The sequence below is a fragment of the Opisthorchis viverrini genome (genome assembly GCF_000715545.1).
Source record: "Opisthorchis viverrini unplaced genomic scaffold opera_v5_147, whole genome shotgun sequence".
NCBI lineage: Eukaryota > Metazoa > Platyhelminthes > Trematoda > Opisthorchiida > Opisthorchiidae > Opisthorchis > Opisthorchis viverrini.
Genome location: NW_008751803.1, coordinates 973752 through 1001648, shown reverse-complemented (window position 1 = coordinate 1001648; position 27897 = coordinate 973752). Strand labels below are relative to the sequence as shown.

General features: G+C 41.8%; 2 protein-coding genes across 2 annotated transcripts in view; one reads left to right on the top strand and one right to left on the bottom strand.

Moving 5' to 3' along the window:
• The window catches only part of T265_06799 (hypothetical protein), a gene marked incomplete at both ends in the record, with an annotated part of 51580 nt that overhangs the window by 14228 nt on the left and 9455 nt on the right, over nt 1-27897 (top strand). The window contains 4 exons of the mRNA XM_009172164.1: nt 1366-1837; nt 2194-2252; nt 15585-15686; nt 26622-26667. Coding sequence (XP_009170428.1) covers nt 1366-1837; nt 2194-2252; nt 15585-15686; nt 26622-26667 — 679 coding nt within the window. The remainder of the gene's footprint in view (nt 1-1365; nt 1838-2193; nt 2253-15584; nt 15687-26621; nt 26668-27897) is intronic.
• Nucleotides 1-27897, bottom strand: part of T265_06800 (hypothetical protein) — a gene marked incomplete at both ends in the record, with an annotated part of 64526 nt that overhangs the window by 32209 nt on the left and 4420 nt on the right. The window contains one exon of the mRNA XM_009172165.1: nt 22984-23094. Within this exon, the coding sequence (XP_009170429.1) occupies nt 22984-23094 (111 nt within the window). The remainder of the gene's footprint in view (nt 1-22983; nt 23095-27897) is intronic.

Sequence of the window (27897 nt, the reverse complement as noted above, 5' to 3'; positions counted from 1 at the left end):
ATCCTATTCATTGAATGCTTCGTAGGTTTTATTTTCGCAGACCGCAAAATTTTCACAATGAATCGTTGTGGATAGCCATCCAGGAACTAGCTGGTTACCTAGTCATTTGTTTTAATCGGTTATTGGTCTCATTCAGGCAAGTTTGTTAAATCGCTGGTTGTGTAAATTGTCACATTATCCCGAGTAGCCGGTGGGTTATAACGAGAAGCGTTTTACGAATCAATAAAAAATACGGTTTACTGTAAACGCATGATGGAGTCAAAACGTAAGTGGTATTCGTGTATTCAACATTTAAAGTTTTATTAACTTTACTGCTAGTCTAAATGCTTTTGCGAAATCTTTAAAAACAATAACGAAATAATAAACGGCGATTTGTGACAAGAAAGCGAACCAATGAATAAGCAGAGGGTTTAAACCGGCAAAATTCGGCTTCCCAATAACCATAAAATTGCAGTTTTTGTCATTTTGGAAGCAATATTAGATCCATTTCTCTCGAAAATCCTCATATAGGAGTATTAGCTACGAGCTTTCAAGGTGTCAAGTCCAAACCGTTTCTCAATTTACTGACAGATTCCGAAATCTGTCATGATCACTCTACTCTGAAGTGACTACTCTTATGGTAAGTTTGCTAAAGTATGTGCTAAATTTCAAGACCCTCCTGTGACCACTTGTCAGTTTAGATTATCGGTAAAATCACTGGCGATAATAGATGCTTGTCAAAAATTGAGTTCATGAAGGGGTTTCTTTAGCAAATATCCTCCTCAACTTTGTAGATACTTTCATTTAGAAGAGAATGGACCAAAATTTTGTATCTGATATCATGTAACAGTAGACTAGGCGGCACAAATACTTTGAATTATAAAGACGATTCTAACTGAAGTGACTACTCTTATGGTAAGTTTGCTAAAGTATGTGCTAAATTTCAAGACCCTCCTGTGACCACTTGTCAGTTTAGATTATCGGTAAAATCACTGGCGATAATAGATGCTTGTCAAAAATTGAGTTCATGAAGGGGGTTCTTTAGCAAATATCCTCCTCAACTTTGTAGATACTTTCATTTAGAAGAGAATGGACCAAAATTTTGTATCTGATATCATGTAACAGTAGACTAGGCGGCACAAATACTTTGAATTATAAAGTACGATTCTAATGGATTTGATCATGGTTGGCCCAAGCGCACGAGTAATCCGAATGTGCGTTTTTTTATTTGCGTGAACGAATCTTTTTCCACATGTAGCCCAAAACACAGACATCAAGGACACATGAACCGAAGTTCGTGTACCAAATCAATGTATCATAAAATTATTCATTTAAGCAAGTACCAATATTTGTCTTAACAACACATTTTCCGTCTGCTTCCCTCAGTACCCATAATTCCAGATTTCCTCATTGATCAGAGAGTGAAAAACAAATCAGCTGTGATTGCCAAAGTGTTGAGTGACATAAATGACAGTTGCCTGGAGTTTTTACATGAACCCGAACCTGAAAGCACCCTAAGGCGCGTGCCAATTTACGCGTCCAGAGGACATTCGCCACATCAGCATTTGTCAGTCTATTTGGAGCAATTATTTGAAAAGGAAATTTTTCACCGAGACGCCTACTTCAATATATACGGACTATCCTCACAAAACGATGGTCCCAATGGCGAAAGAAATGCTACACGGCCTGGACGAATTTCCGAACAAGTGGAATACTGTAAGGAAAGTGTGAATCAGAGCATCCACCGGTTGCGCCGTGAAACGGCTGGCAATGAACATATTCAAATCGGAGTGATGTTCGCCTCAAAGTCTGTAGTGCAGCTGATGGTGAATCCCTTGGTTGGGCCATTGACCAACAGGTAAGATATATCCACATTCATATAAAATATAAATGTTGGAGCTAGTAATCCTCATCAAGAAGTTCCTTGTGACTGAGGGCAAAATGTCAGTCTTACAGGGCTGTTAATGTGCTCGGGTCATTTTCAGTCCCATGTGAAAATATTCTGCCTTTTTAAATGAAAAATGTGGTTGGCAACTTTTACTGAACGTTCATGTATAAACTGGAAGGGGGAGGGAATGGCCTTGTGTGACACACAGTAATATCTCATAAGAAGTTTCAAAGGCTAACAAATAATGAGTACTTTGCTCAACTACGTGTAAGTTTATCCTATTCGCTTCAGCTTCTCCTTACGCTTATGAATCGCTTCTCTTCCAGGATTGGTTACAGCATACCAATGTTTACGGGATTCCTGATAATGTTCGTTTCCACCGTTGGTAAGTAATAATTCCCCTTAATTTACAAAGATCTGATAATGCGATAAACATTTAATTATTTTTCCAAACTCGATAATTCTGTTTGCACCGACACCTCTAAAAAACGTCAGATGGTTTAAACACCATCATCACTGCACTCAGACGAATTTTCCATATGTAACTGTGTTTAGTCGTTACCTAATTTCTACATATTAACACCGGCTTTTGATGATCAGAGCTCCATTTATGCGCATGGTCCATCAGACAGCTGGAATCATGGTGCGCTCCAAGGACGACTGAAAACGAGGTATCAAAGTCTTTTGCTAGGATTTAGTTAGCGTCTTTGAAGTAGTGTAGCACAATGCGACATCCGAAACATTTATCTGTATTCGTTAGCGAATGTTCATTTAGGAGGGTTCGTTATGCAGTTTTCTACTTTAAGTTTTCATGGTGCAAGAAGTTTAAAATAGTGATATCTATATCTGTCTAGTTCGTGAGCGGCTACTTTCAAAAGAATCCAAAAGCGCCACCTTGGCATAAGAGACCCACTCAGAACAGTCTAACTTGCAGCGGAGGCTGTTTGAAAAAATCTCCTGAGAGAAAAGTGTACAGCTTTGCCTGTCTAGAACGCAGACCTTAAAAAATAGATTTTTCTGGTCGGTCTTTTCCAACGGTCTTCATAAAGTCATAAAGTGCAACGAAGTGGTCTCAGATGCAAACACCGCTTAAATTAAATCACAAAACATCATTTCCTTAGCTTTACTGCCTTTCCCAATAGGGTTCATGGCATTCGAAAAAGAGAGGATGGCAGTAGTTATATGTCATACGGATGAAAATAATGTCAGGGACCACCAATAAGTTATGGCAATCAATGCTCTATTCATGCTTTCACCAGGAGACGTATGTGTCATAAAAACACCTTAAAGTCCATTAGGAAAACTTTGTATTGTGACAGCTGGTAAAGCACCATTCCCATGTACGAGGCCATTGAAAACGGCCTTTGTGAGGAGGCGATCTTTTGAGAATTATGGATTTCAAACCCTACTGCATGAGACCGGAATGAAATCCTCTTGATTTAACGATGGTATCTCTTGGAGCGGCTACTGTATATTTACTGCATGGATATTTCTGAGAAACTGTTAACCAGTTTTGTTTACCAAAATGCAGACTTGAGTTGCCATGCTCACAAATTTCAGACAGATTTTATTGCATTATCATACAATGCACTATTCATATTCAGCTTCTCTTGCTGTACTCGATTTGTGGATCATATTTCCTAAGTGTACGCAAAAATGAGATTTCTTCCTCTTGTTTGCTGTCAAAGGACTCTGTATGCGATCAGTTTCTCGTTACCAGAGAAAGGGTTGATAAAACGGTATGTTAACCAGATGCGCTGCGAAACAGTCAACAACAGTTGACCCAGTTCCGCTATGTCCGGTAATAAACCAAGTTCACATGACTCTTAGGACACCGCAGTGGGTTGTTTAAACACATCTGCTGGTGTGTATTCGGGTTCTTGCTTGGGGAGATGTTGTGAATATAAACAAATTCAATAGCCAGCATACCTGTCTCGTGCTCATTTCCGACGTGTGTTCGGGCATCTGAAGGCATCCAAACCTTTAAGTCACTTTTCAGAATGATTAAACTTGGGGCCAGCATCACCCGTAAAGCGAAATATGTCATCAGCAGTATTCAATGTATGAATCTATACTCTTTATGAATCTTTGTTGACATTCGAAGAAAATGTCTCAAAAGGTATTGGTTTCCAGCCTTATCTCACAGGATAGAAATACATTGGTATTAGGTGGGGTAAAGTTGCATCCTCCTGAGATGAGCTCACTAGAGAACCGCTGTACTTTATATCGCCTGATATGGTTCTTACTAAATGAACTAGGGGCGAATTTCTTACCAGTGTTTGTTGTATCATGAGCACACCATTTAGCAGTCACCTTATATTTTTATTGGTGTAAACTGCACTAAATAATATGAAAAAATCATCATTATCATTTAAGTTACTCGAGCGCTTAGCACCTAAATCACGTTGTGGAGTATTTAACAACATTGTAGACCCTCCAAGGAGAAACTCTCCGAAATGAGGCGACTTTTCTGGACAGTTTTAAACCTGATCCGAAGAAATCCCCCCTGGACGAGAGGCTACAAAGCCTCTTCCCCATGATATCCCTTGGAATCAAATAGACCTTCTAGTACGTTGCACACTTACTTCAAGCGGCAAACATTCCGTACGCCGCAGACATTTCACAAGCATGCAGAAGCCATTCATTCGTAGATGCAGTGTTTATTTTCCGGGGGAACCGTGAAATTCCATTTCACCTTTTCATACTTTCCCGCTCTTTCCTAAAAGAAAATTCAACAAATACGTGCCATGCATTCAAATGTCTGGGTTTGAAGGAGTTTACGATCCCCGTAACCGTAACCTTCTTCAGCCAACATCATAACCTTGAAATGATCAGATTCTGCCCTGTTGCTGTTTTGAAGATAGGACACTTCCTAATCAACCATTTGAGTCATATAAATCCCTCACTTCATTTTATGTATCGTTTAAGGCCAGCTTATCCATGATACACTTTCCCTGTTTGCGAAAATCTACAACCCATCTAAATCAGCATATACATAGGTTGACAAAACTGCGTTAATGATCCATCCCCTGTATATCCCAAAATTGGACAGACAGAGTTGACTTTTTAACACGAATGGACCACCAAATAAAGCATTATCCAATCAGAAGTAGCATTCCAATGAAATTGTTAAAGGTATTCATTTGTAGTTATCAAATTTCGAACACGCATTTTTTTTACCGTGTTACGCTGATCATCGTTCTTTGTTGCTTGAGACCTGCGAATCAAGAAGGCGCGGTTACCATTGACAGGATAGTCAAACTACTTTGGAAGGCCTTAAATCAGCACCAAGCTTACCGGTAGACCTGTTGCACTGAATTTACTGTGATCGCAAGGGGTTTTGTAAACTTTAATACGTACTCACGTACTACTTAGATGTGATTATGGATAAAGGCACATAGTTAGGAGAAGAGATTTTCCTACTAGAAATTTTCGGAGGTCAACATCCCGCAGGCACGCTTTGCTTTCGATAAGTCGGCTACATGCGATCACTCGGCGACTGCTTCTACGACAGTGGTCCTTTACACAATGTGATCCGCGGTCTTCTGGCTGGTCAGTGACGATTCGGCGAAACACTGTCGTCTCGTTACCTCTAGGAGATTTGGAAATTAGCCATTGAGGCTCAGAAAACATGAAAGTATTCCAATGTTGGCTCCCTAGGAAGGAGAGTTTGCAATTATTACTTTACTTCTTCACTTGGGTGTAAATGTTAAAGCACTGGGTAAGTGTGAATCTAATTTAATTCCCCCAATGCATCAGCAGTTTATCGATCCGTTCTGCAAACTCAAATCATCAGGCTATCATGTCACAAGTTTTCCAATATTTTTACATTTGTTTGGCGTTTTGTTTACTCATGTGAAATGTTTTCCCAATCTCTTTGGTTGATCACCCAGAGAGTTTCCGGTTAGTTCACTGTGGTTAAAAAACACCGGCATATGTGAATCAATGATATTTTAGGAGGATAGTTTTCAAAAACATATATTTAGCGGTCTTCTGGATATGCTAGCAATAGAGACGAAGGATTTGAAGCAGTTTGAAGCTACTTTTTAGCGAAGGAAAATGTCTTTGGAGTGGACGTTTTTTGGGGGTACCTTAACCTGATCGTCTGTTAATGTATGAGTGAATATATTTAAAAAAATCATTAGTTTCCTACCCTTCCTGCGGGCCTATTGAAGGCGAACGTCTGCTATCAAACCGATGAAAAAACCAACGGAAATGCTAGTAAATATTTTGGATGATCCATACCACAGGTGCTCTTTGATTGGGACTTTGGGTTCATCCCCACATACAAGTCTGATGCCACCATAGTTACACACAGTTTTTCGAGTTCTACGTCTTTTGATGATCGCTCCGAAGTTTAAGAATCTGTAGTTTTCTGATATGACGGCTGTCTATCACGTTTATACAGATAGGCCAAATGCCAGGTATACGTGTATATATTCACGCAGGCGGTATGAATGTAGTCCGTAAAATTGTGAGACAATCTCCAAAGTAAGGAATGCTCATTAATAGACGTAATATACTACTCATAAGGTTGCTGAAAATTCTTCGACAGCCTACGACCGCTTTCGCCCTTCTTGGGGCTCATCCTAACATCAGCCAAGTCCCAATATAAGTCTCCGGCATATGAGTGTATTTCGCTAATGTTCATTAATTTTAAAAAGGTTTAGTTGCACTTAGTAATCGATTGCTTTCAAAAGGAGACCGACATCATCATATGATTTGGACTCTCTGAATCTCTGATACATTACAAGCCCAAAACGATGCGCCGTAAATGGAGTTACTTTTATGTACTAATCTGTGTTGCTGTAAGTGAGCAATCAACACTACTGAGATGCTAAAAATTAACGACCATAGGGGAGCCGTAACTTTATTGTTTGCATGCAGGCACTTAACACTCGCTGTGCCTCATTCTTTGTTTCCGTCCATAATTCCAACTAACCTACTTGTGTGAATGGAAAAGCCTCTATTCAGATGATACGGACATGAAAGAAGAAGCAAACACTGCGAAAAGTAAGCAGGCTAAAGCTTTTCTTTTGGTTCAAGAAAGCTCAAAACTAAACGGTATTCCATAAAGCCTGTTTTGAGTAACATCAGTGGTGGTGGATTTTGACAGATACCTGTGACTCGTTGATAACTAGTCCCCTTGGTATTTGATGCATCTGTAGTGGGTCCTGTCTTCTCCATGGTAGTTGAACGAAGATTTGCTAAGTTTTAATAAACCGCTGAATTAGACCCAAACAGGATTTGTGGTTGGATGCAGAGAGATCGGTTTTCACTGCCGAAAGTTTTCAGTAATTGGGCATTAGTTTAGGATGGATGAAATAAAGTACTAGAGGGAAAACCCATTACTTTTCTTCCTTTTGGCAAATCGGTACTTGAGGAATGTGAAATTTCTAGGTTTTCTCATTTACTACCCACAGTGTTCAGTTTGTGATGAGACTTTAACTTGTTTTGTTTCTGAATTTTGTTTACAAGCCTTGGGAACCTGAGCTTCTAACTAATTACGTAAATTGAAAACAATACCTCCGGAATTTAACGTCATTGTTGGGCCAGATTCACGTTTGCTTGATTAGTTATTTGTTTATAGAAACAAGCTTTGTTCTCACTGGCCTTGTGCTAAAGGTGTAAATCTTCTAATGGATAACGACAAAAGATTTTATCGTCTTTAGAGGGTAAGTGAAACATCCGAATAGCTCAGTCTGATAATATGAGGTGTTTGTTGTTCGCATTGATGTAGGCTATGTGTGCATGAAGGAAAATCTTTCAGCTGTAACACCCTTTCGGTGCCTAGCTGCCATGCCAACCGAAGGTTGCAAGTGGGCTGGGATACTGCCAGGTTGCCCAAGCCTAGACAGGAGAATTCGACAGGCCGAGGCCGGGTTCGAACCACAAACCTTCCGGTCAGTAAATTCGCGTTCTAACCACTTGTGCGAATGGTGGATTGGCGAATTGTTTTTAAGATGACATCAGTGGAATAAGTACTCTTTTTCATATAAAAATTATGTGTTGTACTCATCGACATCTATGCGAGTAGAACTGTATAAAAAGAAACTATTTCGACACTTTGACTATCGGCTCAACTGGAAAGTGTAGTGACCTTCGCACAGTGGGTCGGCTGATGAGCGCCAAAACAGAGGACTTCGGAAAATTCCCACGGTAACTCCACTCTAATTTGTTATTACGTGTTTAACCCCAAATCCTTCTAATAAGTCAGTGCAAGCCCTTTCCACCGCTCATTGCGCGAAAAGTTTCACAACGTATCAATAGAAGGTTTGGTCTATCCCAATACTGAGCTAAGAACTTTGTCAATGGAGATTCCGTCTTGTAAATTAAGGCAGTCTATGCTGTACAACTGAGAAGTATTTCGCAGCTGGTTAAATCTTGTTGGAAATCGTCAGAACTGCGCATCCTATAAATATTAAGGGAAATTTGACTTAACGACCCTACGGCTATTAAACTGTTTGGCTACCACAGGCTGATGAGTAGTGTGATTAACTCGCAGTTAGACAGGATACAGCGGTATTCTTCCTTCAATCAGGGAATCCACAACAAGTATTCATGTGCTAACGGGCTACTCGAATGACGACTTCTCATCGGGTGAATTATCCTTACTCCTCAGCTACTTATCGTTTGTTGGTTTCTACTTGTTTTTTTTGCGCGGGTACCGGATTCCTTGGTGGAGTAAAGGCATACGCTAACCTGTTTTTTCTGCATATTAGACCTAATAAGCCGAAACTGCTACCGCTGCAGTTTTATGGAACCATCTTTTCAGATCCATGTAAGCTAAGTTCAACGAAAACCTTTGGGGGCGATCTTTAGACGTCCACTCGTAGTAAGTAGGTACACTGTACTTATACGGATTCACGCTTGCAAATTTACCTTTTTCTGAATAGTTTTTGCATTCGGGAAATCCTACGGCGTGTTATTCTTCGCTCGTGCCCTCCAAGGTGTTGGATCTGCCTGCTCCAGTGTGTCAGGTGAGTTTTCTCTCTCTCTAAATGCATTTTTTTCATCCAACCCACAACAGGCTACTGTCTAAGAACATTGTTTTTTGGCCCTTTGAAGAGTTCGTCAACGGTTAGGTCTTTCTCAGAAGAAACCAAAACTCCGGAATGCTCCGTTTGGGTGGTTTTTACGGTGATGGACATACATCATGTTGAATATTGTTACTGTCAGTTCGATTTCCTGGATTTCAAGTTTGAAGAAAAGTCTCGCGACTAATCTTAACGATCTGCATTCCAAAGCATATCATTGTAAGGTAAACAATATATCTGCTGCTTCCTATTGGCACCTACACAACAAGTTGTCTGTTTATTCTTGAGAGGAGTAAAATAGTCGGTTCAGGTTATCACTAAATGAGCTATTTTCTCGTTTTCGAGGCAACTGTGTTCCTGTTCCCTCCTTCCATGGAACGCGAACTTACATGATGGATTTATACGATGGGTGCTTTGATGTTTGCTTGCGTCTCCACGCGTACCCGTTCACCACCATTCAAATCTGCCTTCGTTATGATTGTCCTTGTGATGGGACGGAACTTGGCAAGTGGGCCACGAGTCACGTGACCGATGTCAGTCTACACAACACGTGCTCGAGGTCAGTCTAACCAAGACGTGTTCAGGGTGGTGTCCACAGGGCACCGCATCCCTTGTTGGTCCCTGTCCTGCTGCGTCTGATTGTGACGCCCCTCGCTGACCAGAACGCCAGCGCGGGACTCAGACCATGACATGGAGTTCTCCCCATGCCTATGGTGGTGGGATGGCAGCGGTGCCTAATCTGAACTTAGGTTACACGCCGCTTTTAACTCGGTTCATTTGTGGAGATGGGCGATGGATCTGAAGATGATGAGTCAGCCTTAACCCCCTAACTGTGCCGCCTTGCCTCGGTCAAGTCTGCGTTGGGATCGTCAGGTTAGCCGGTAAGCGCGATCTGAAACAGGACCCACGAGAAGACCGGGGACTAGGAGCTCCATCCGAAGACAAGCCCTAACTGTGCCGCCTTGCCTCGGTCAAGCCTGCGTTGGGACCGTCAGGCTAGCTAGTAAGCACGATCTAAAACAGGACCCATGAGAAGGCCGGGGACTAGGTGCGCCATCCGAAGACAAGCTTTATCGAGTTTCAGTCAATAATGCCGTGTCATATGGCCCACGAATTGACATCCGCAGTCAACTTGTTTCCATCTCTGAACGCATCACACAGATCAATGTGGAAGCCAGAGTGAAAGGATCCAATCAATTTCTCGCAGCACGAAATCCCATGACGGCTCGGTGCGGCCAGCATAGCCGATGCTCTGCTAAAGTACGACTGTTAATTCAAGAATGGGAGAGCAGCGCTGCTCTGGTCGCAGCACGAAAGCCCATGACGGCTCGGTGCGGCCAGCATAGCCGATGCTCTGCTAAAGTACGACTGTTAATTCAAGAATGGGAGAGCATCGCTGCTCTGGAGTAAAATGCCAGATGGGTGAGAGTTTGGGAACTGGAACTGGGCTCCTGGGAAAGCACAGGATTCGAAATCACCATCCGAGCAACAAAAAATGGAAACGATTAATTAGATTGGAAGCAATTCAACGGTGACATTGCTGTGGTATGCCTGTGCGTGACGGAGCGCGGGGTGGGTCACACTCGGATGTGTGACGTTCTGCGGTGCGGTATGCGTCTGCTGTATTTCCTTCTGCCTGTTTGATGCGTTTATTTGTTTCTAACTGTTCAATTATTTCACACTTAGTAGCCTAATGGCTCTCGCTAACCTTTTACGCCGACCGGTTCCTTTGCACACCATTTTCTTTGCTCGGTGTGTTCGTTTAAATGTGAACAATTACTAACTCGGCTCCCATGCAGAGACCACGACAGTGTGATAACTGCCCCCCACAGCCATCAGAATCACTGTAGTTTGTTGCCAATGTAGCCGTGTATTCGAATCTATGCCGCACTGGAGCTGACAACTTTTGTAACCATACTCCTGTATCCTACGGGTCCGTCAGTTGTTTGCCACAACCACGTTTTCTGCCTCAGTATTGATGTATCGGCTGCCGGATGTCGCAAGTACATTTATCCCGATCCATCTCCTTTTCAACTTTGGATTAGTATACGGTTGAATAGCGGTGAATTCCGCCTCTGTTGAATTCGTTATACTTCCCCCGCTTGTACGTTGTTTCCAGTTCATGTCCGTATTACTCAGGGACTCATTTGCATCTTAGAAATAAGTGTGCGCCAACCGGCCAAATCAGTGTGATCAACACTGAATGCAAGTATCTTCGAGCAAAAGCACCGTTTTGCGATTCATCACGGTGAAGGCACTATGGGCGGATCTTCTTACCACTTCATTCTGTTACGAATCGGTATGAACCATTGTCGGTGTCTGGTGAGAATACATGCAGTGGTGTGTTACTACTGATCTGTTGGTGAGTATTGTACCCACAGCAACTGCTGATCAGTAACACGATCTTCCTATAACTTCCCATAAAAGCATGAAGAGCATATTATCCTATTATCAAAATTCAGGTTTTGCATTTTGGCTACACAAAGTAAAAAATAACGAAAAAAATAGTACTCACTGTATGTTTTTAGAATACCGCCACTGGTTTTTGGTGCTTCAGGTTTCCTGCAGTTTGTTTTTACATCTTCTTTATATTAAACGGTTTGGTCCTCAATAACCGTTTTGCTTTTGGTTTCCACCATGCAACACAGGCGAAGTTATCTGCTTGCCCTTCGTTACGATCCGTAGGCAACGAGCAGCTAGCGAGTTTCGAAGGTTCTGCTACTACGTGGCCGCCAGATAGTCAAATAATCAAATACTGTGGCTGTTCACTGGCATGGTTTACACAGTTCATACTTCATTATCTAATTTTGACAATGTCCTTAAGTAACGCTCTTCATGCCCATCATAGAGTGTTTTGCTTTACTGCTTCGTTCGTTGGTAGTTTTTTTCACTTTGTGTGATGAAATTTCTCCCTATAAGTCTTCAAGGCTTATGTCACGTCAATGGAATTTTGCGATTGTCTGCAAACTAACAGGGCCACCCGAATGTGACATTAGACTTCAGATATTGTGATAATTCACGCTATAGAGTTCTATGTTCTCAAAGATCCCCTTTCTAAATGTCACCACAGGTATGGGAATGTTGGCAACCGTCTACACCGACGACACTGAAAGAGGCAGAGCATTTAGCTGGGCACTGAGTGGATTGGCGCTGGGTGTTTTAGGTAAGTGAATGATTGAATCCCTAGTTGGTTGATGAGCAGTGTTTGAGAGAAACACCTGGCAAGTGTATCACCATCAGAATATCAGCTGCTCAGAGGTCTCTACGTCCGAGTGTCTTTGGAATTGACGAAAAGTTTCAGATCAAGTGGATAGCTTATATATTTCTTTCTGAGCAATGTTTGCAATTTCTTGGCCGATTTTATACCACCTTCTTTTCGGCATTGTGCTCCAAGTAAAAGCATGTTAAACAAAGCCTTGAGGTTGAAGGCCAAACTACCTGTCATATGTTAAGGACAATGCACCAAGTGAGATTCGTTTTGGAAGCAGCGACCAGCTTGGCAAAAATTGCTTGAATCCTGATGACCCGACTAGTTTCTTTGCAAAATCATTTGTCTGTCTGGCAGTTTAGCGAAGCCCACTAACATTATTGCGAGACCAATGAAACGATCTTGAGGGGCATTACTTAGAAGTTAAAGCCGATCATCATGACGCTGATCAGTACTCACACCGATGGACGAAAATACCCACAATTTCTCAGGTTATTCTGTTTCTCAATATGGGCAGCCTTCGATCCGCACGCACTTTAGAACTGGTGAACGGAATAATAGACGTAGCTGACAGGCACGAGCCATTTTCAGCGAGCTGAAGACGTCTTTTTACACAGGCATTGATGCACTTAGGTCTAACTACATTAGGCTGCCACGAACAGACTGGACCTTAAGGTGTTGTGACGATTCGCGCACATCAGAGATCCGTTGAGCTATACTGGAGAGTGTCCCGCGACACTCACAGAGTCTCTCACACCAGGTTGGTCAATGGTTAGAGGTCTGACAAACCCACTCTCCTGGCCCTCCAGGTTGGGGATTATGACATGTGGCGACTTGTTCCGTAGAAATGGTAGTGTATTTGCATTTCCCGCCAAACACCTTACGGTTAGGCTTTTGAGCCAAATGCTTTGGTTGAGGACCATACTCGTCCTTCTGTCTAGGTGTGGAGGACCTGGTAGTACCCCAACCCTCGTACAACCATGAAATCCACAACTAACTACGACAGTGAAGCATCGGTGCTGAACACTGATATCACGCTGAGGCTGATAATGATGATGATGACGATGGTGATGATGAGGATGAGGATGATAATGAATTACATTAGGTTTGACCAGCACTGTATTTCAGAAGGTTTCGGATCCAAAAGTACATAAAAGTTATAACTAACAAACTGTGACTTGTTCAACTCTGTCTTTTTGAAGCCTACATAGTGAGTTTGTTTCTGGGTGTTAGATGGTCTCAACTCCGTTGATCACTGCGTCGGAATTTTTGCATGGGAATCTTAATAATCCCAAATTCAAACGGTATTTATCAGTAACGTGATGCCGTTCAGGAGACTAAATGCCTTGCAAATAATAATTCATGAATTTACTTTAGCCTGTCAGCTAATTCGCTTCAGGGACCGGGAACATTTGACTGGTGAATCCAGCCGTAAAGTTGCAGAAAAAATAGGTGTTTGTCAGTTGATCAGCATTTTTGAGCTCGTCCAAACTATGCACAGAAGTGCCTTTCTTGGTCCTATGTTTCCTGCTTGCGATGCAGAAAAAGCGGAAGGCCAGTAGGTGTTTTCACCAAAGTATAGGGAATTTGAGAAATCAACCGATTGTTTCATTGCTAAAAGGACGCTGAAGCGTAGTGTGATTGTAAGACTTCCATATGCAAGTTGGTCTCGTTCCTATTCTGCAGACAGCTTAAAACTGCGATTACATTTAACGTGTTTTTTGTTTGATCATCTACTCGCACTTTCATGGGTAGCTGATGCTGACTTACTTCAGCTTCGGAATAATTAATGTCCACGAACGTTTCGAAAGACAGGGCTTGCTTATGGCATGATATAACTTTATGCCAACAAGAATAAGAAATGTAATTAAAGTGTAAACGTGTGTCGCGCAGATAACTGGGAACAGGAGTAGGTTAAAAATGAATGTTTCATTGATTTTTCTCCCCTTTCTCCTCAACAAAAAATGGGATCCACAGAGTCGCAATTTTGCCAGATGATCTGCTCAAATCAGGTGGTCTTGTCTCACTCCTACCTAATTTTACTACGTATTCAGATATAAGTAGGCATCTTTGAATAGGCTAGGATTTGCTGTCACATTATTCTTATCAACTGTTTCAGAAATAAAGACTGCAATGAGCAACTTGAAACTGTTCAACGTTAAATACGGTAAAGCAAGCTCTCAGGCAAGTGATCCGACTCGCGTTAGATTGTCTAGCTCGGAGCATATAATCGTGCGTAAAATCTGCGAAATACTCACCTCAATTTTGAATTATTGCTTACGGGTGCGTTTTACTGCACTAATAAATTACTCAAAGTTGACCATATTACAGTCTGCTAAGCATTCATGTTTGTGCCAAGTCTACTTCCGCTTTCTTCATATCTCCACTACTTCCAATCCATAGTTGGTCCACCATTTGGCGGCATATGTTATGAGTTTATCAACAAGGAAGCGCCATTCCTGATGCTTGCTATTTTGGCCCTCTTCGATGGATGTGAGTTTGATGTACTCATTTGTTGTTTACTGATTTTCATCCTGACCTTAGAGTCATACACCGTCAACAGCGGTGTACGTGCCATTTGTAAAGTTTATAAAAAGGGCTATCTCTATACTCTACGATAAAGTATACTTTTGGTATCTCTGGGCTTTGGGCGCACAGTAGGTTGTGGTCGGTTTTAAAACGTTGAAATTGATTTTTCCCTGAGACGACTCCCCTGGAATGTACAGCTGACATCTGAGAGAAGCGAGCGCACATGCACTCTATTGTGAGAGTAACTTTCAACTACGATTCCCCTCCATAGTTTGACTTGGATTGACATTTTTTCCGGTTTTACGGAAATACGAGGAAATTCTTAGAATAACGATCGTCGAACTCGGCCAAATCCCCTTCAGCAGCAATATTCATTATTGCGTTGATTAAGAGGATCGGATCGCATAGTAGACTCGCTTGAACACTAATTCGGCTTTGACGAGAAACTCAACTAAATATCAGCTGAATTTCTCGTTTATCATATTATTTTTCAACTGAATGCGCCGACGAAAATTCGGGGACTGCGCCTACTGGATGAGCCTTAGTAGGGGCGAAGCTGATTAAAGATTTTGGCAATCTTGTGAGTAATGTACTGGATATAGCTGGGTGATTGAGGTGTGAACTTATTGAACGGAAGGCCTGAACTCAATATTGGCATCTCGACTGTTCCCTCTAGGCTTGGACCATCTAGCGGTATTTCAGCTGTTATACTTCCTTCGGGTGTCATGGCAACTAGGCACCGAAAGGGTGTTACACCTGAACGGTCATTATTGGTATTAGCATGAGTAATGTACTAATTTTAGATAACCTGAGTTTCAGCGTATATCTTATTCTTCATATATTGCCAACAGAACTGGGCTTTCCTTCTTTTACCCTTTTAATTTCATAATGAAAACCCTTGGCCACCTATTGCTTGCATACTCATAATTCCCTCTCAATTCAGTGCTTCAGTTGCTTGCTCTGAAACCGGCTGTGCGACCAGAAGCGGAACGGGGTAGCTCTCTGTGGAATTTACTTCGGGATCCGTACATTTTGGTTGCTGCCGGTGAGTGCATATGATCATTCTTATTCATAAAGCATGTATTCAGTCGACAGATAAACACACGGGTTCCAACGCAGCAGATGTGAATGCATGAGACCAAACTTTATTAAAAACTGACATTTAAATTGCGTTCTGCTCATCCAATTCAAAAAAATTCTCATAATGTCATACATTCTTTTGACTATTAAGAAATTGCTTCCCCCATACCAACTGCAGGTAGCAATATTTGCTTAAAAGTGCATTCATTCTAGCGGATCAATAAATTCGATAAAATAAACAGGGAAAACGTGGCCTCAGAAGCTGGTCTGCAAAAAACTATATTGTGGCACCATTTCACAGATCAGTTACACAAAATTGCATTCGCAATGGTTATTCCATTTGCTAACACTTAGTATGTAATTTAGGTGAGTCTTTGACCAGCAGCCGAGGCAAGGGGGCGTTAATGTCATGCTCTATACCTTTGGAAAATAAGGTTATTGTACTCGGCTTGATCAGTGATTGCAAAACCGAAAAAGGGTAAAAATTCCGTGATGGTTCTCACGTGAGACTGACTTTGAGCTCATTCGGTGGCACGGTGGTGCTTGAGGTGCTTGTTTGATCTGCAATTAAAACCTTTTAGTGTGTCTGCTATCTCACCCTGTGGAGTTGCGCACAGAGCTTACAAAATACCAAAGATTACTATGAGCGCCCCTCAAATAGGCTTGCTGGATTTCTCTTTCTGATGGATGCCAATACTTCACCGTTGTCGTGACGTAATTGACGCTCTAGGAATCACACTTTTTTGTCCAGATTGCGCTGACTTGATGCTTAATATTAACTGTCCTCATCTGGGAACCGTCACAGGAACGCAGCCGCAAGTTAAGTCTCTAGCTTATTGGTTTACCGAATTGAAGCACAGATTCTGAAGCAACTCCTTCATGAACAAATGGTAGAAAAGAACTGAAATTTTCTTGTTTCACATGCTGCAATTTTGAAGCTGTGAAACAAACCACTATCTACACTTATTTTAGTGTAAGCCCGCCAGATTGTGCAGTAAGCGGCAGTTACGCCAAGCTTATTTACGCCAGTAGGCCAAGTGACCATAGGTTTTGCGGTAAAAGCAGTCATAAACTCGCCCCCCACTTTATTCACTTACCGTCGTTTCAGTTTAGAGAACAGCCCACTTGGATGTCATAAAGTGCGATCTAGACCTGAATCGACAAGATGTACGCCGTCAAAACTCATGAAACATCAACTTCCTTCGAGCTCGGCCTCTTTGATCGCTAATTTACGTCCGGAATATTTTTGATCCACTTGGGAGACTGCCCTCATTGGATATCTCCCGAGTCACAGAAAACCTCATTTTAAAATGGACAGTTAAACATGTGAACCGAAAGTTGTTTACCTGAATGAATTTGTAAAGACTATCCCTACGAATGTTCGTGGTCATTGGTGACCCGGTTTGAAAGCTCATCATATCACAAACCAGATATCACCCTTGCACGCAGGTATTTGTCCGGCACAGATGTTTAGGTTCTTTCGAATCATATGTTTGGTTATTGAATGCGTAGTCAAGAGTTGAGGAAAACCGCTTCGAATGCTTCCACTTTAACTCAGAACAAAGTTTCTCCGGTGACTAATTTAATTTCGAAGTACAGCATTCCGAAATAAAGTTTCTCCGAACACAAAAGTTCTATTCACCTACATGCTGGCTGTTACACAGAATCCAGAAAAAAGGCTGGCACTGGGAATGAAGAAAACCAAACGTGTAATAATCGGAACCTATGATCCTGATTTTGCAAAATCGTTCTTTAGCAATCCGAGCACTTTTAGCTCCAACACCTCGTTGGTTCGGAAATGTCTTCTTTCCGTAATTTGCAAGCATTTTTCAATCCCCGGCTGTAGAATCAAGCCTGTTGTATTTTACTGAAGCGCAACTCTGCTGTCTTTCCTATTGCGTTGAGAAGGAGGGTACTCGTAGACTACAGCCAACAAAAAGAACAGAAAGTCTGGATCAAACTGGAGTAAACTATCACTTTCTTGCTGTTTCATTCAAAATAGACCCGACCTTGTGATTGGTTGAGAGTACAGTTACGACCTCTAAAATCACAATAAAATGAAAAACGGAAGCCAAACATGTGTGCATTGTCCTGTCGTCAGAACTTCAGCGCTAGTTGTTCGTCTAAGTCGGGTGGGACAACCTTCCAGACTTGAAACAACTCCAGGCAGTACGAAAAAAGCAGCCTTATCGTCTGCAGCAAATGAACCGTAACAAGACTGTGCTTTAGCGTGGATGCTAACTCATACTCTGATTAAGAAGCGAAACCCATAGAGAACGTGCTTCGAGAACTTAAGATGGGGCGCTACTTTTATGAGAAGTGAAACTAGACCAAACCAGTCGCACATTAGGTCAGTTCCATTCTTATGCGTAACGGTTATAAGTTTTTTGCTGCATTGTTTTTCATGAATTTATCTCATATGTTTGAAATAATATTTTCTTGACTCACTGGTTTGAACGTAGACTCTTTGACATGTGCAAGGCTGCAGAAAACAACGGTTATTGTCGACTAACATAGTGGTTTTTAATAAACGCCTCAAATATGAAAATAATAAAACTCACCATGCTTTCGATTGTTTCCATGAATTTCACAAACACATTTAGAGTTTCTGCGAAATGACCACGAATTTTCAGCTTCAGCTTTATTATTCTCTCTATTTCGTTAGGTATAGCATGTAAGTTGTGCTAGCATAAGCGAGATTTGGTAGAACGAGGCAGAAGATACGGAAAAGCCATACTCACACTCGAAAATTGGATCAGAACATTGAAACACCTTTTCAATAATGCTTGAGAGTAGTTTTTTTGGGGAACCGAGTGAATGAAGTGTTCCAAAGTAAAAGCAAACTGCAAACAGCACTTTCTTTCCTCGGATCAAAAGAAATCTGTGTCACAATGAAATCTTGTTGGGAATCTGTCTGAATTAATGACCGGAGTTTATTTTGACGTCGTACTTCAAGCGGTACCGTATCCCATACCGCATGGTGTATTAGGCTTTCCTAGACCCGGTTTGGATACACAGTCGTACATCAAAATACACTTTACCTTGTGCAATCTACAAGATTCGGTCGAAGCCACCAAATTACGCCTCCTGTTTAGTAAGTATTGATCCGAATGCGCAGTCAATACCAGAATGCAGTCAGTCAATTGAGAGGTGCTTTCCGCACTTCAGTCTTGATATCATATTGACGGGTAGCATAGGTAGCCCAGTAGTGAATGCCGGCAGTTAAAACTACCTCTAGGAGTTAGCTGATTCACCAGGGACTGACTAAGTTAGAAGCTTGGTTTTTCATATCCACCCGAGAATAGATGTCTTCCAAGGTGTGAAATACGACTGGGTAACTCTTACATTCTTTAACTCTCATATTTAGGAATTTTTTCATGATGAGGCCATGCTAGGGATAAAAACCAACGGAAGGCATCCCATCTAGTGACGTATATTTCCTCATGCACTTATTGTAAACTTTACAGTGAAAAACTGCTTGAATGATGAGGCCATGCTAGGGATAAAAACCAGTGGAAGGCATCCTATCTAGTGACGCATATTTCCTCATGCACTTATTGTAAATTTTACAGTAAAAACTGCTTGGAAGCGCTACATCACACAGACACTGAGAAAACACCGTTTTGACCTTGCTGTAGCGCTGACCGGCACTCCTGCGAACACCGCACAGCTCATGTAACGGTAAAAGTGCGATATGAAACGGTAACTAAAAGAAACTGACGGATGACGCCGAGGTTCCTGTGGAGGAAAAAAACAAGTAGCTGCTGGTCATTCCTATCAATATGATGAGTGACACCTTTTAACAGGTCGCTGCCCGTTCAGGCACCTATCTATTCTGCATCGGCATCAGTGGTTATCAAGCAACGTTACACGCGGCTACGCACAAACGATTGTGTCTAATTCTGCACATTTGTGCATTAGATTTAACCCCTTTTAACTGGCGCAGCAAACTCAGTGAACTGCGAACGCCAGTGATTCAGTGTAAAGAAAAATATGGGAAAAAACACTGCAGCTTGTGGGTAGTCCCATTCTTTTCCGCCACAAGATGCACATACACACAACTTTACGGAGTGAGTTGTGTTCACGCCTACAAAGTGGGCCATTAGCCGCACAATGCTTTTAGATGCAAAACCTTTACGTGTGGAGTAAAACATTTTACACCAAAATGTTGCATTTGTTGCATATGTGCTCAAACCAAAAATCATCACAGTCTACATTCATATTTTTACAGCTCACCACATTTCATTTTCCACTGAAGCAATGCTACCTCTGGCGGAAAGGTCCAATGGAATAGTTTCCAAGCATCACTGAGACCCCGGGATGCCTAAATGGTGCTCAAACGTTTGGACTGGTACTCTCAACTCAATTGCCCGATTGCTTTAATCCATCAGGGACACGTCATAGCTTTTGATAATTCGATTCCATTGTGCGAATACTGAGCGTCCTTACAAAGCTACCCGTTTGAAGTAAAAAAAATCACGAACCAATAGTAAAGCCCCACTAGCTATGGGAGCATTTCTGGATATAACCACATTTTCATGACAGTTAAATCTGCACCGAAAGCCAGTGACAGCAAAATTGTTGACGGCTTTCCGAACAGACTGCCTCCAAGGTACATCGCCAGAGATGATGTATTGAATAAAATCCTACAATCTTGGATTTCGTCGACCACTTACCTACAGATCATGAGCGAGCGCAGGTGGAGGGACTCGTGTTCACACTTTAGTCACCCAAAAACCTAGCGACATGCAGTACGTACTCCAAAGTGTGTTTAGGCCTATTTGATGTCTCCTGAAGTTCCCTTAATTGGGCTTGATGGAAGCCTCAAAATGTTATCCAAAAGTGCTTAGGCACCAATGACATCCCTATTGTGTTTTGAGCTTTTCTCAGATCGTTACATTTAGCCTGCAGTATTACTCTGTCGACTTTCTTTTTCTTATCTTAGGTTCCCTCACTTTCGGAAATATGGGAATCGCGATGCTGGAGCCGTCCCTGCCACTGTGGATGTGGGAAAAAATGCGGGCACAAGGTTGGCAGCAAGGCCTGGCGTTTTTGCCCTGTAGTATTTCCTACTTGATAGGGACAAATATCTTTGGTCCTCTGGCCACCCGGATTGGTCGAGGTGTGAGTGCCGGATTAGGAATGGTGATTTGTAGCATTTGCTTATGCGCGGTAAGTCAGTGACAGATGGCTGTGAGCATTTACTCATCTCCATGCGTATGTCATTGCAGTGTGTTGGCAACCTTTTGGATATGTGTTCCATAGATAGGCGCCTTGAAAGCGGAGACTCTGCCATGTATTTGCGAAATTCCATATGGAATTTAGGGTTCTCTGAGACTAATTATAATCGAAAATACGTATGGTGGACAGGACGAAATTAGTCGAACGGGAAGAGTGGTATAAGCCACTGAACTTGGCATTCTCTAAATCCGGTTGCATCCCGACTTCGGACAACCGTTGGAACAGACGCTGGGGGATTTCACATATGTCAGGTCATCACTTCGAAGCATGGGGGAACTTGTCAGTATTTGAGGCGATGCGGATTTAGCAGCGCTTACCATCATTGTTGAAAACTGTTCATTTTGAGCAGAGTAAGCCTATCTACCGCAAAACAATATGCATTTCCGGGTTATGTATGCATTCTTAATCAAGTCAGTCGGTTTTTTCGTGGATTTTTAGATACCTTATTAATCTTCAGTCAATCGAAATACTGTTCGGTTTGGTAGAACCTGTAATAAATAGAACTGCCACTTTTGGCTCTAAGGACTCATCCGACGGACGGTTTGGTATTGGTCTTTTGCCTCTAAGTATCTCAAAAATGTATGAACAATGAAATTTGTCGACATGTAAATTGTCGTGTAAAGTTTCACCCTTAGGACTACCATTGATAATGACACAAACGCGCATAAAAAAGCTGGAAGCCGTAGGGGATTGATAAGGAAACATCAAAGAACTCTTAACTTTCACAAGAACTAAGCGGGCTCTGATGGAACGTTTTAAATTACATTCCTCTCAGAAGATGATTACAAGGGCTCATTGAATCACCTCCGCCTTTTGACTGTTTTGAGACCTCAGCCACGAAAAAATCAGTTGCACCTTGTTTTTGAAGGAATTGTTGGGAGTGATTCAGACCATATGGAGTAAATCAACGATTATTCGCAGCTGGAATAGTGGCCCGAAAACTGACTACAAAGTCTAAGAATAGTCTGAGTAACGCGGTTTCTTCAAATACTAATGTGAAGAGATCTTAGTTGGTTGGATGTGGCCTTTAGTTTTGCATTTGTGGTGTACTAGAAAGGGACGGAAGAGGAGAGGAACGTTGACATGCTGTTCTGGTAGGACAGCACGGACGCCAATACCAACTATATGGTTAACGTGTGCTTATCATTCCGGGAATGAAAGTTGGTCAAGAAACCATTAGGCGCATCAGTACGTGCTGATCAGTTCATGCTGTGGCTTGCATGCACTTAGAAAGTCTGTCCGATGTTCCTGTGCTGCAGCATTTGGACATTTAGCATTTAGCACCTTCGAAATTTTTCACACTATTGAGCGTTTCGTTGGATATTTCGCCTACTTTGATTCGTGTGGCTAGATGTCTAGAGGACTGTACTCTTTAGAGTGCCAAACAAGTTCAGTATTCAGTCACATACAGACAATCTATAAGTTCGTCGTAATGAATCTGGTCTTTGTTTACCGCCGAATTCCATCACAGCGCGCTGGCCACATGGATAACACTGTGGACAAAGCAACTGTGTAATACCTTCTGAGGTAGGCCATGGCATTGGGATCGGATAGGTGGTTGACCAAAACACTGATTTATTTGATATTACTGTTCTAGCTGCTTTCCAAAAACGGCTTGTTCATTCAATTTTATTGAAAACGTCGGATGGTCATTTCGTATATGATTTTCTTTAATCGAACAGCTCCGTTTCACATCGCAAACAGGAAGGACCTTACTTAAATTCGCATACTGGTTCAAGTAGGTCAGTGTGAATTAAAACGCATTGACTGAAGTATGGCTATCAAGGAAGCCAATACTTCTATTCTGCGTATCACACCGTATTGAATAGGTCGCCGGGACAGTGGGATATTCGGCGCTTTTCGGAAAAATGTAGCCTCCACACAGCGGGCTCATTATTTCGGTGGTTTCAAAGCGTCTCTAGTAACACATCATTCAGGGTATTGTAGACGTACGTTTCCAACAATCCGGTGGGCTCCAGAAGACTGTTCGCAAAATCGATTGTGGACAGTACAAAACTTACTTTGGAGACCATTTCAAGCCTTTGCTTATTTTATCGACACCAAGTGGAATCGTTCTAGCCAAGGAACGTTCATCGTTTGAGATACGGCATAAGCGGTTGTGGCCAAGTTTACTAGTAAAATATACATCATAATATGTGTGATGTACACATGTTAAATTACGCAGGAAATATCTTATCATCATGTTTCCGACTGTAAAGTGGCTATCAAAAGATTTACTTACCATTTAGAAGTGGCTAGCTCCCTTCAACAACCCTCACCAAGACCAAAATCATCAATATCACACCGACAAGCCAGCGCGTATCAATTGGTATCAACATTGAAACATTCTGCGTTCTGTCTGCTACCCTGTTTAGTCAGTCTCACGTTTGGTCGTGCGACTTGTGTGAAGAATGAGGACTCCTCTTATATATTTCATGTTATTTTCGCCATTGATCCGTTCTGTCCACACGACATGTGCTGGTTGACCGCCAACTCGGTCAACACATACTTATCCTTTTTTCCGTTCTTTAGATGCCGTTTGCAAGGATACCGGAACATTTGATCGTACCGATGTTTGGCTTGGGATTTGCAATTGGTAGGTCAGGACTGTAGCCTCCAGTTCATTTTTCTTGTTTTCTAATGGGAAAAGATTGCGAAATTTGGTAGTGAATCGATTGGAATTCTAACCCAGAAACGTTACACTAATATCATTTCGCCGTGTTCAAAACTTTTTACAACATTTTTGGACTGCTGTTGACGCTCTTTTGTTAGAACATATCCATTGGCGAACATCAGAATTATGACTTGGTTCCGTCAGGCTTGACATTCAAATATCGAAGGGACCTTGGTCCGCTTGTCCATGTGGTGGTTTTTATTGTATTATTCCGGATAAGCAAACTGATATGTGATAACCCCTCAAATAAGCGGTTGGTCCAGAGATGTGCCGATAAGATGGCTTCACCCCTGAAAATGGCTATAACACAAACCCTTGGACCAGAATATCGCTTACTGTTGCCGCGTCGTGCTAACCAGTGGACACAACTTTAGACAGCCTTGATACAATGATTGTCCTTCGACTCTAGCTTAGTGAAAATATTCACATTCAGATTGCGCACAATTTTGGACCCAAAGTAAGGTTTGCGGTGCAATTCCGGTTAGTGTTTGTAAGGTACTGGCTTTTTAACGGAGTTTCTCCAACCTTCGCCATGATTGTGCTCCTCGTGGACAATGAAAATGGTCTTTGTTCGCAAATGTTTGGTATCTTCCCAATCACAGTGTCACCTTTGTGTACCATTTTCTTAGTATCGAAATGTGTGGTACGTACATGATTTTCTGTTCATACGTTTGATGGAGTTTGTTCACCTCTCGACCAAAGTAGGTCCCCAACCAAGCCCATCTGGGCTGTTTCCTGCATGCCGTTTTAGCTAGTTGAAATATCGTGGTTCAACGAATGAATGGATCAACTCTTAAATGGTCGAAAACCCGACCAAAGCGTTGTGTCAACCGCAGACACATGCTTTCCGTGACCAATGGCCAAAATTATCAGTGTACTCTACAAACACAAAAGGTCACTGTTTAAATGCGCTAACGTCACCTACTCAATGTGTACCTAGTGAAAACTTAGTAAATAACACATGCGTTTCCAGAAAAAGCGAAAAAGACCTGTCTGCTATTCGAGCTTAGGACGAGGGAGGATTACAATTTTTGTACAACCCTGGTCTTTTTTAGGGTTTTCAGCTCATTGAGAAACGACCGAAGATCAGGGTTTACGAAATTTTTCCTGAGTGAATCCAAACCAGTTTTTTACCTCTACCCTCCATGTCTGTTTCTATTAAAATATAAAAAACAAACACAGACAGAACGCCGCTTAATCTCCAGTTCGATGCATTGCAACAGATGCGCTGAACCATTGTTCTTCAGCTTGACTGACAGATGAGCGCGGTAATCTCCAAATCGACCAGTCAACCATAGTTAAACTACTGTTTTTCGCGAGTTATATTTTTAATGGCCCGACGAACTTGAGGTGCTACCAGGTAGTGTTGATCTTCTATGGTTTTATTGTTGGTGATCACTTTACCTGCGATCTTTAAAGAGTATTAATCACAGCTTGTGCTGTCCACTTTTGGAAATAAAACTGGTACGCGGCAAAGCTACAGCTGGTCAAGATCGCGGTTCTACCAGAGGGAATTTGAAACCGCGTTTAGTAAGCTTTAAACAAACAACTAAAAGAAGTGACTTGGCCAGTTTACTTGGTCAAGTAAATTTAGATGATTATATTTCAGATACAGTAGTATCCAACAAAGAACACTATGGAGGAAGAGATATTCGTCCCCTTCCAGGAAAAGGCCTGTCCACAGGGTTACCGTGATTGTGTAGTCAGTTTGTTCGATAACCACTCCACCCAGTCTCCGTATTTAAATCGGACCACACTGCAAAAACGGTGATGGTGAATTCTTTTCAGAGGGGTTTGGTAAACAATCGGTGGATTTATTGATGGGCAATAAATAAAACCCCTCTGAAACGATGACTACCCAATCGGTCCCAAACATTTTCCAACTGATGGTGAATTTCTTAGATTTTTATTCATTCAACAGGTCATATTCGTCTTTGAAGCGAAATGTTCTATCACATGTCTGCAATTCTTTCATCGGAATAAACTTCCGAATGTGCCCATCAATCTTCTCATTTCATCCAAGGTATGGTCGACTCTTCTATGATGCCTATAATGGGATATTTGGTCGATCTGAGACATGCCTCGGTGTACGGAAGTGTCTACGCCATTGCAGATGTGGCTTTTTGCTTAGGATTTGCAATTGGTAGGTTTATTCCTTTCATACTGTCCAACTTGTTTTCGGAACGAGCTTTTTAGGGTATTGTGGTACAATTTGAATCAATATGCTTTCACATGCTACGGTTACAATAATCGTGTTAAATTCATACCAGGGTCATTAACAAGATTCTTCCTCCAAGTAGTTTTCTGTCGTGCAAGAATAATTTAAAACTGTTATGTCTGACTGCTGTCCCCGCTCCAGTGCCTAGTGCCGGAAAAAATGGCTCTCTGACAAACAGCATAAGAGCCTTATTGCGAACAAGCAAGTGAGTGTGAAATGTACAACAGTCTCGCGCTATATACTCAGGGTGCACTGTCTGACCTCGATCCAAGGCTGTTCACTCGGCGTTTTAGTGTAGTCTGAGGGTCTCAGTGGGTTCCAGGTATTCTGGGATAACATTCAGGAATCAGACCTTGACAAAAAGTAGCGTTCTGTGTCGATTCTGATAGTCTTAACCGATTCCCTGTCCATTTACACCATATTTATTCAAATATGTTAAATACCCCTCTCTTAGTCTTAAATTTGTGGGATATAGGACAATGTATCTTAGCATTTTGTTGTTGGTGTATTACACTACTCACAGGATTTATGAAAATGCTTTGATCTTCTTGAGGAACGTCAGATAGGTGCCGTCCCCGAGCTATTCCAACAATAAGTTGTGCGAGATTGAAGTGCGTTCATCTGCAAATCAATTTGGCTCTAGCGGAAAACTGCACTGGATCTCTCTTTACCCTAAACAGTTGACTCATCAATTGCATAACGTGTTATTTTGTATGTGGGGAATTCGATGAACGCGTCCACGGTGCTTAACCTTTCCTTCCCTTCAGGTCCTATTGTGAGCGGTTCTATGGTGCAAACCGTTGGGTTTAGTTGGTAAGTATGCTAACTTTAGGGTGCAACAAGTTGTGGTATTGTCCTTGTTTTTTGTTATTGTTTTTGCCGACCACTTAGAACAAAAGTGGTCTATTTTTTTTAACAAATAGTAGGTTTTGAAATCATCAGCTGAGATTTCATTCCTACAGTGAAACTAATCTATGCTGGAAATTCAACAAGCAGTGTACAGATGTTTTATCTTTATTGGGATTCAGCAACTCTAGAGAGCCTCAAACTGGCAAACTCATTGTTAGTAATTTGAACAGTTAAGCGTTCGGTCACGAGAGGCTGATCAACAGTGTGATTGACTCGCACCTAGTCGGGCTATAACGGCACTTCTCCTTCAATCACGGAGTCCACATCACGTGGTCACGTGTTGACTGGTTTTTCGAATGATGTATTCTCAAATGGAGATCGTACTCGCAAAATTATTTTTCCTCTGAGCCCCTTATAGGCTGTCATGCCGCTGATCAGCTGCTCTTGGCCGGATGTTCAAGTGTTCAACCCACTAGCCGGGAGGTCGCGAGTTCGAAACTCCCTGGAGTTTCGTGAGGTGTGCACTGTTGATTATTTCCAGTAATGGTGAGGAAACTGGGCTTTTCAGCCCATAATGGATTCGCTTACAAGACTAAATTTTAGTTAAAAGTGGTAAATGGGATAACAAGTCAAGCTATAATCAACGTTTAGCCTTTTCAGCTTTTCAACTATATATTTATTTCTTTTGTCAGCCGAAATGTGACGGTTTACAGACTACCAATAAAGTTTTCCTTCCTGATTCTAGAGTTATACTGTGTCAGATTTGTCTCAGAGTTGAGCGTATCTGCTTGTATCATAGTTTGTTTTGTTTTCCACTCAGCTGGAGCACCTCGACAGACAGTTTCGATCAAACAGAATACATAGATTGATTCGGATTTCCGTGATATATCATCCCTCCAGAAGTTTTATCACAGTTGTGCTAGAATCCTTTGAAGTTTAATGACACCGTACTACACTAAGGCCGGGATTGGTTTTACATACTTTGCCAGGACTCTTGTTTGCGTATGTAAGTCGTAAGGGACCAACCGATTCTGACATTCTTCTAAATCTGCTTCAAGGCATTTGTAATAACTTTCTGTTCTTCCTGAGGATCTCCTTGCTGAGCGATTTTTTATAGGCAGAAAACGAAATTCATAAAAGCTGTCACATTGACCTGCTTATGCTAGAAATAAGGTGCATTGAGTTAAGGGAGGA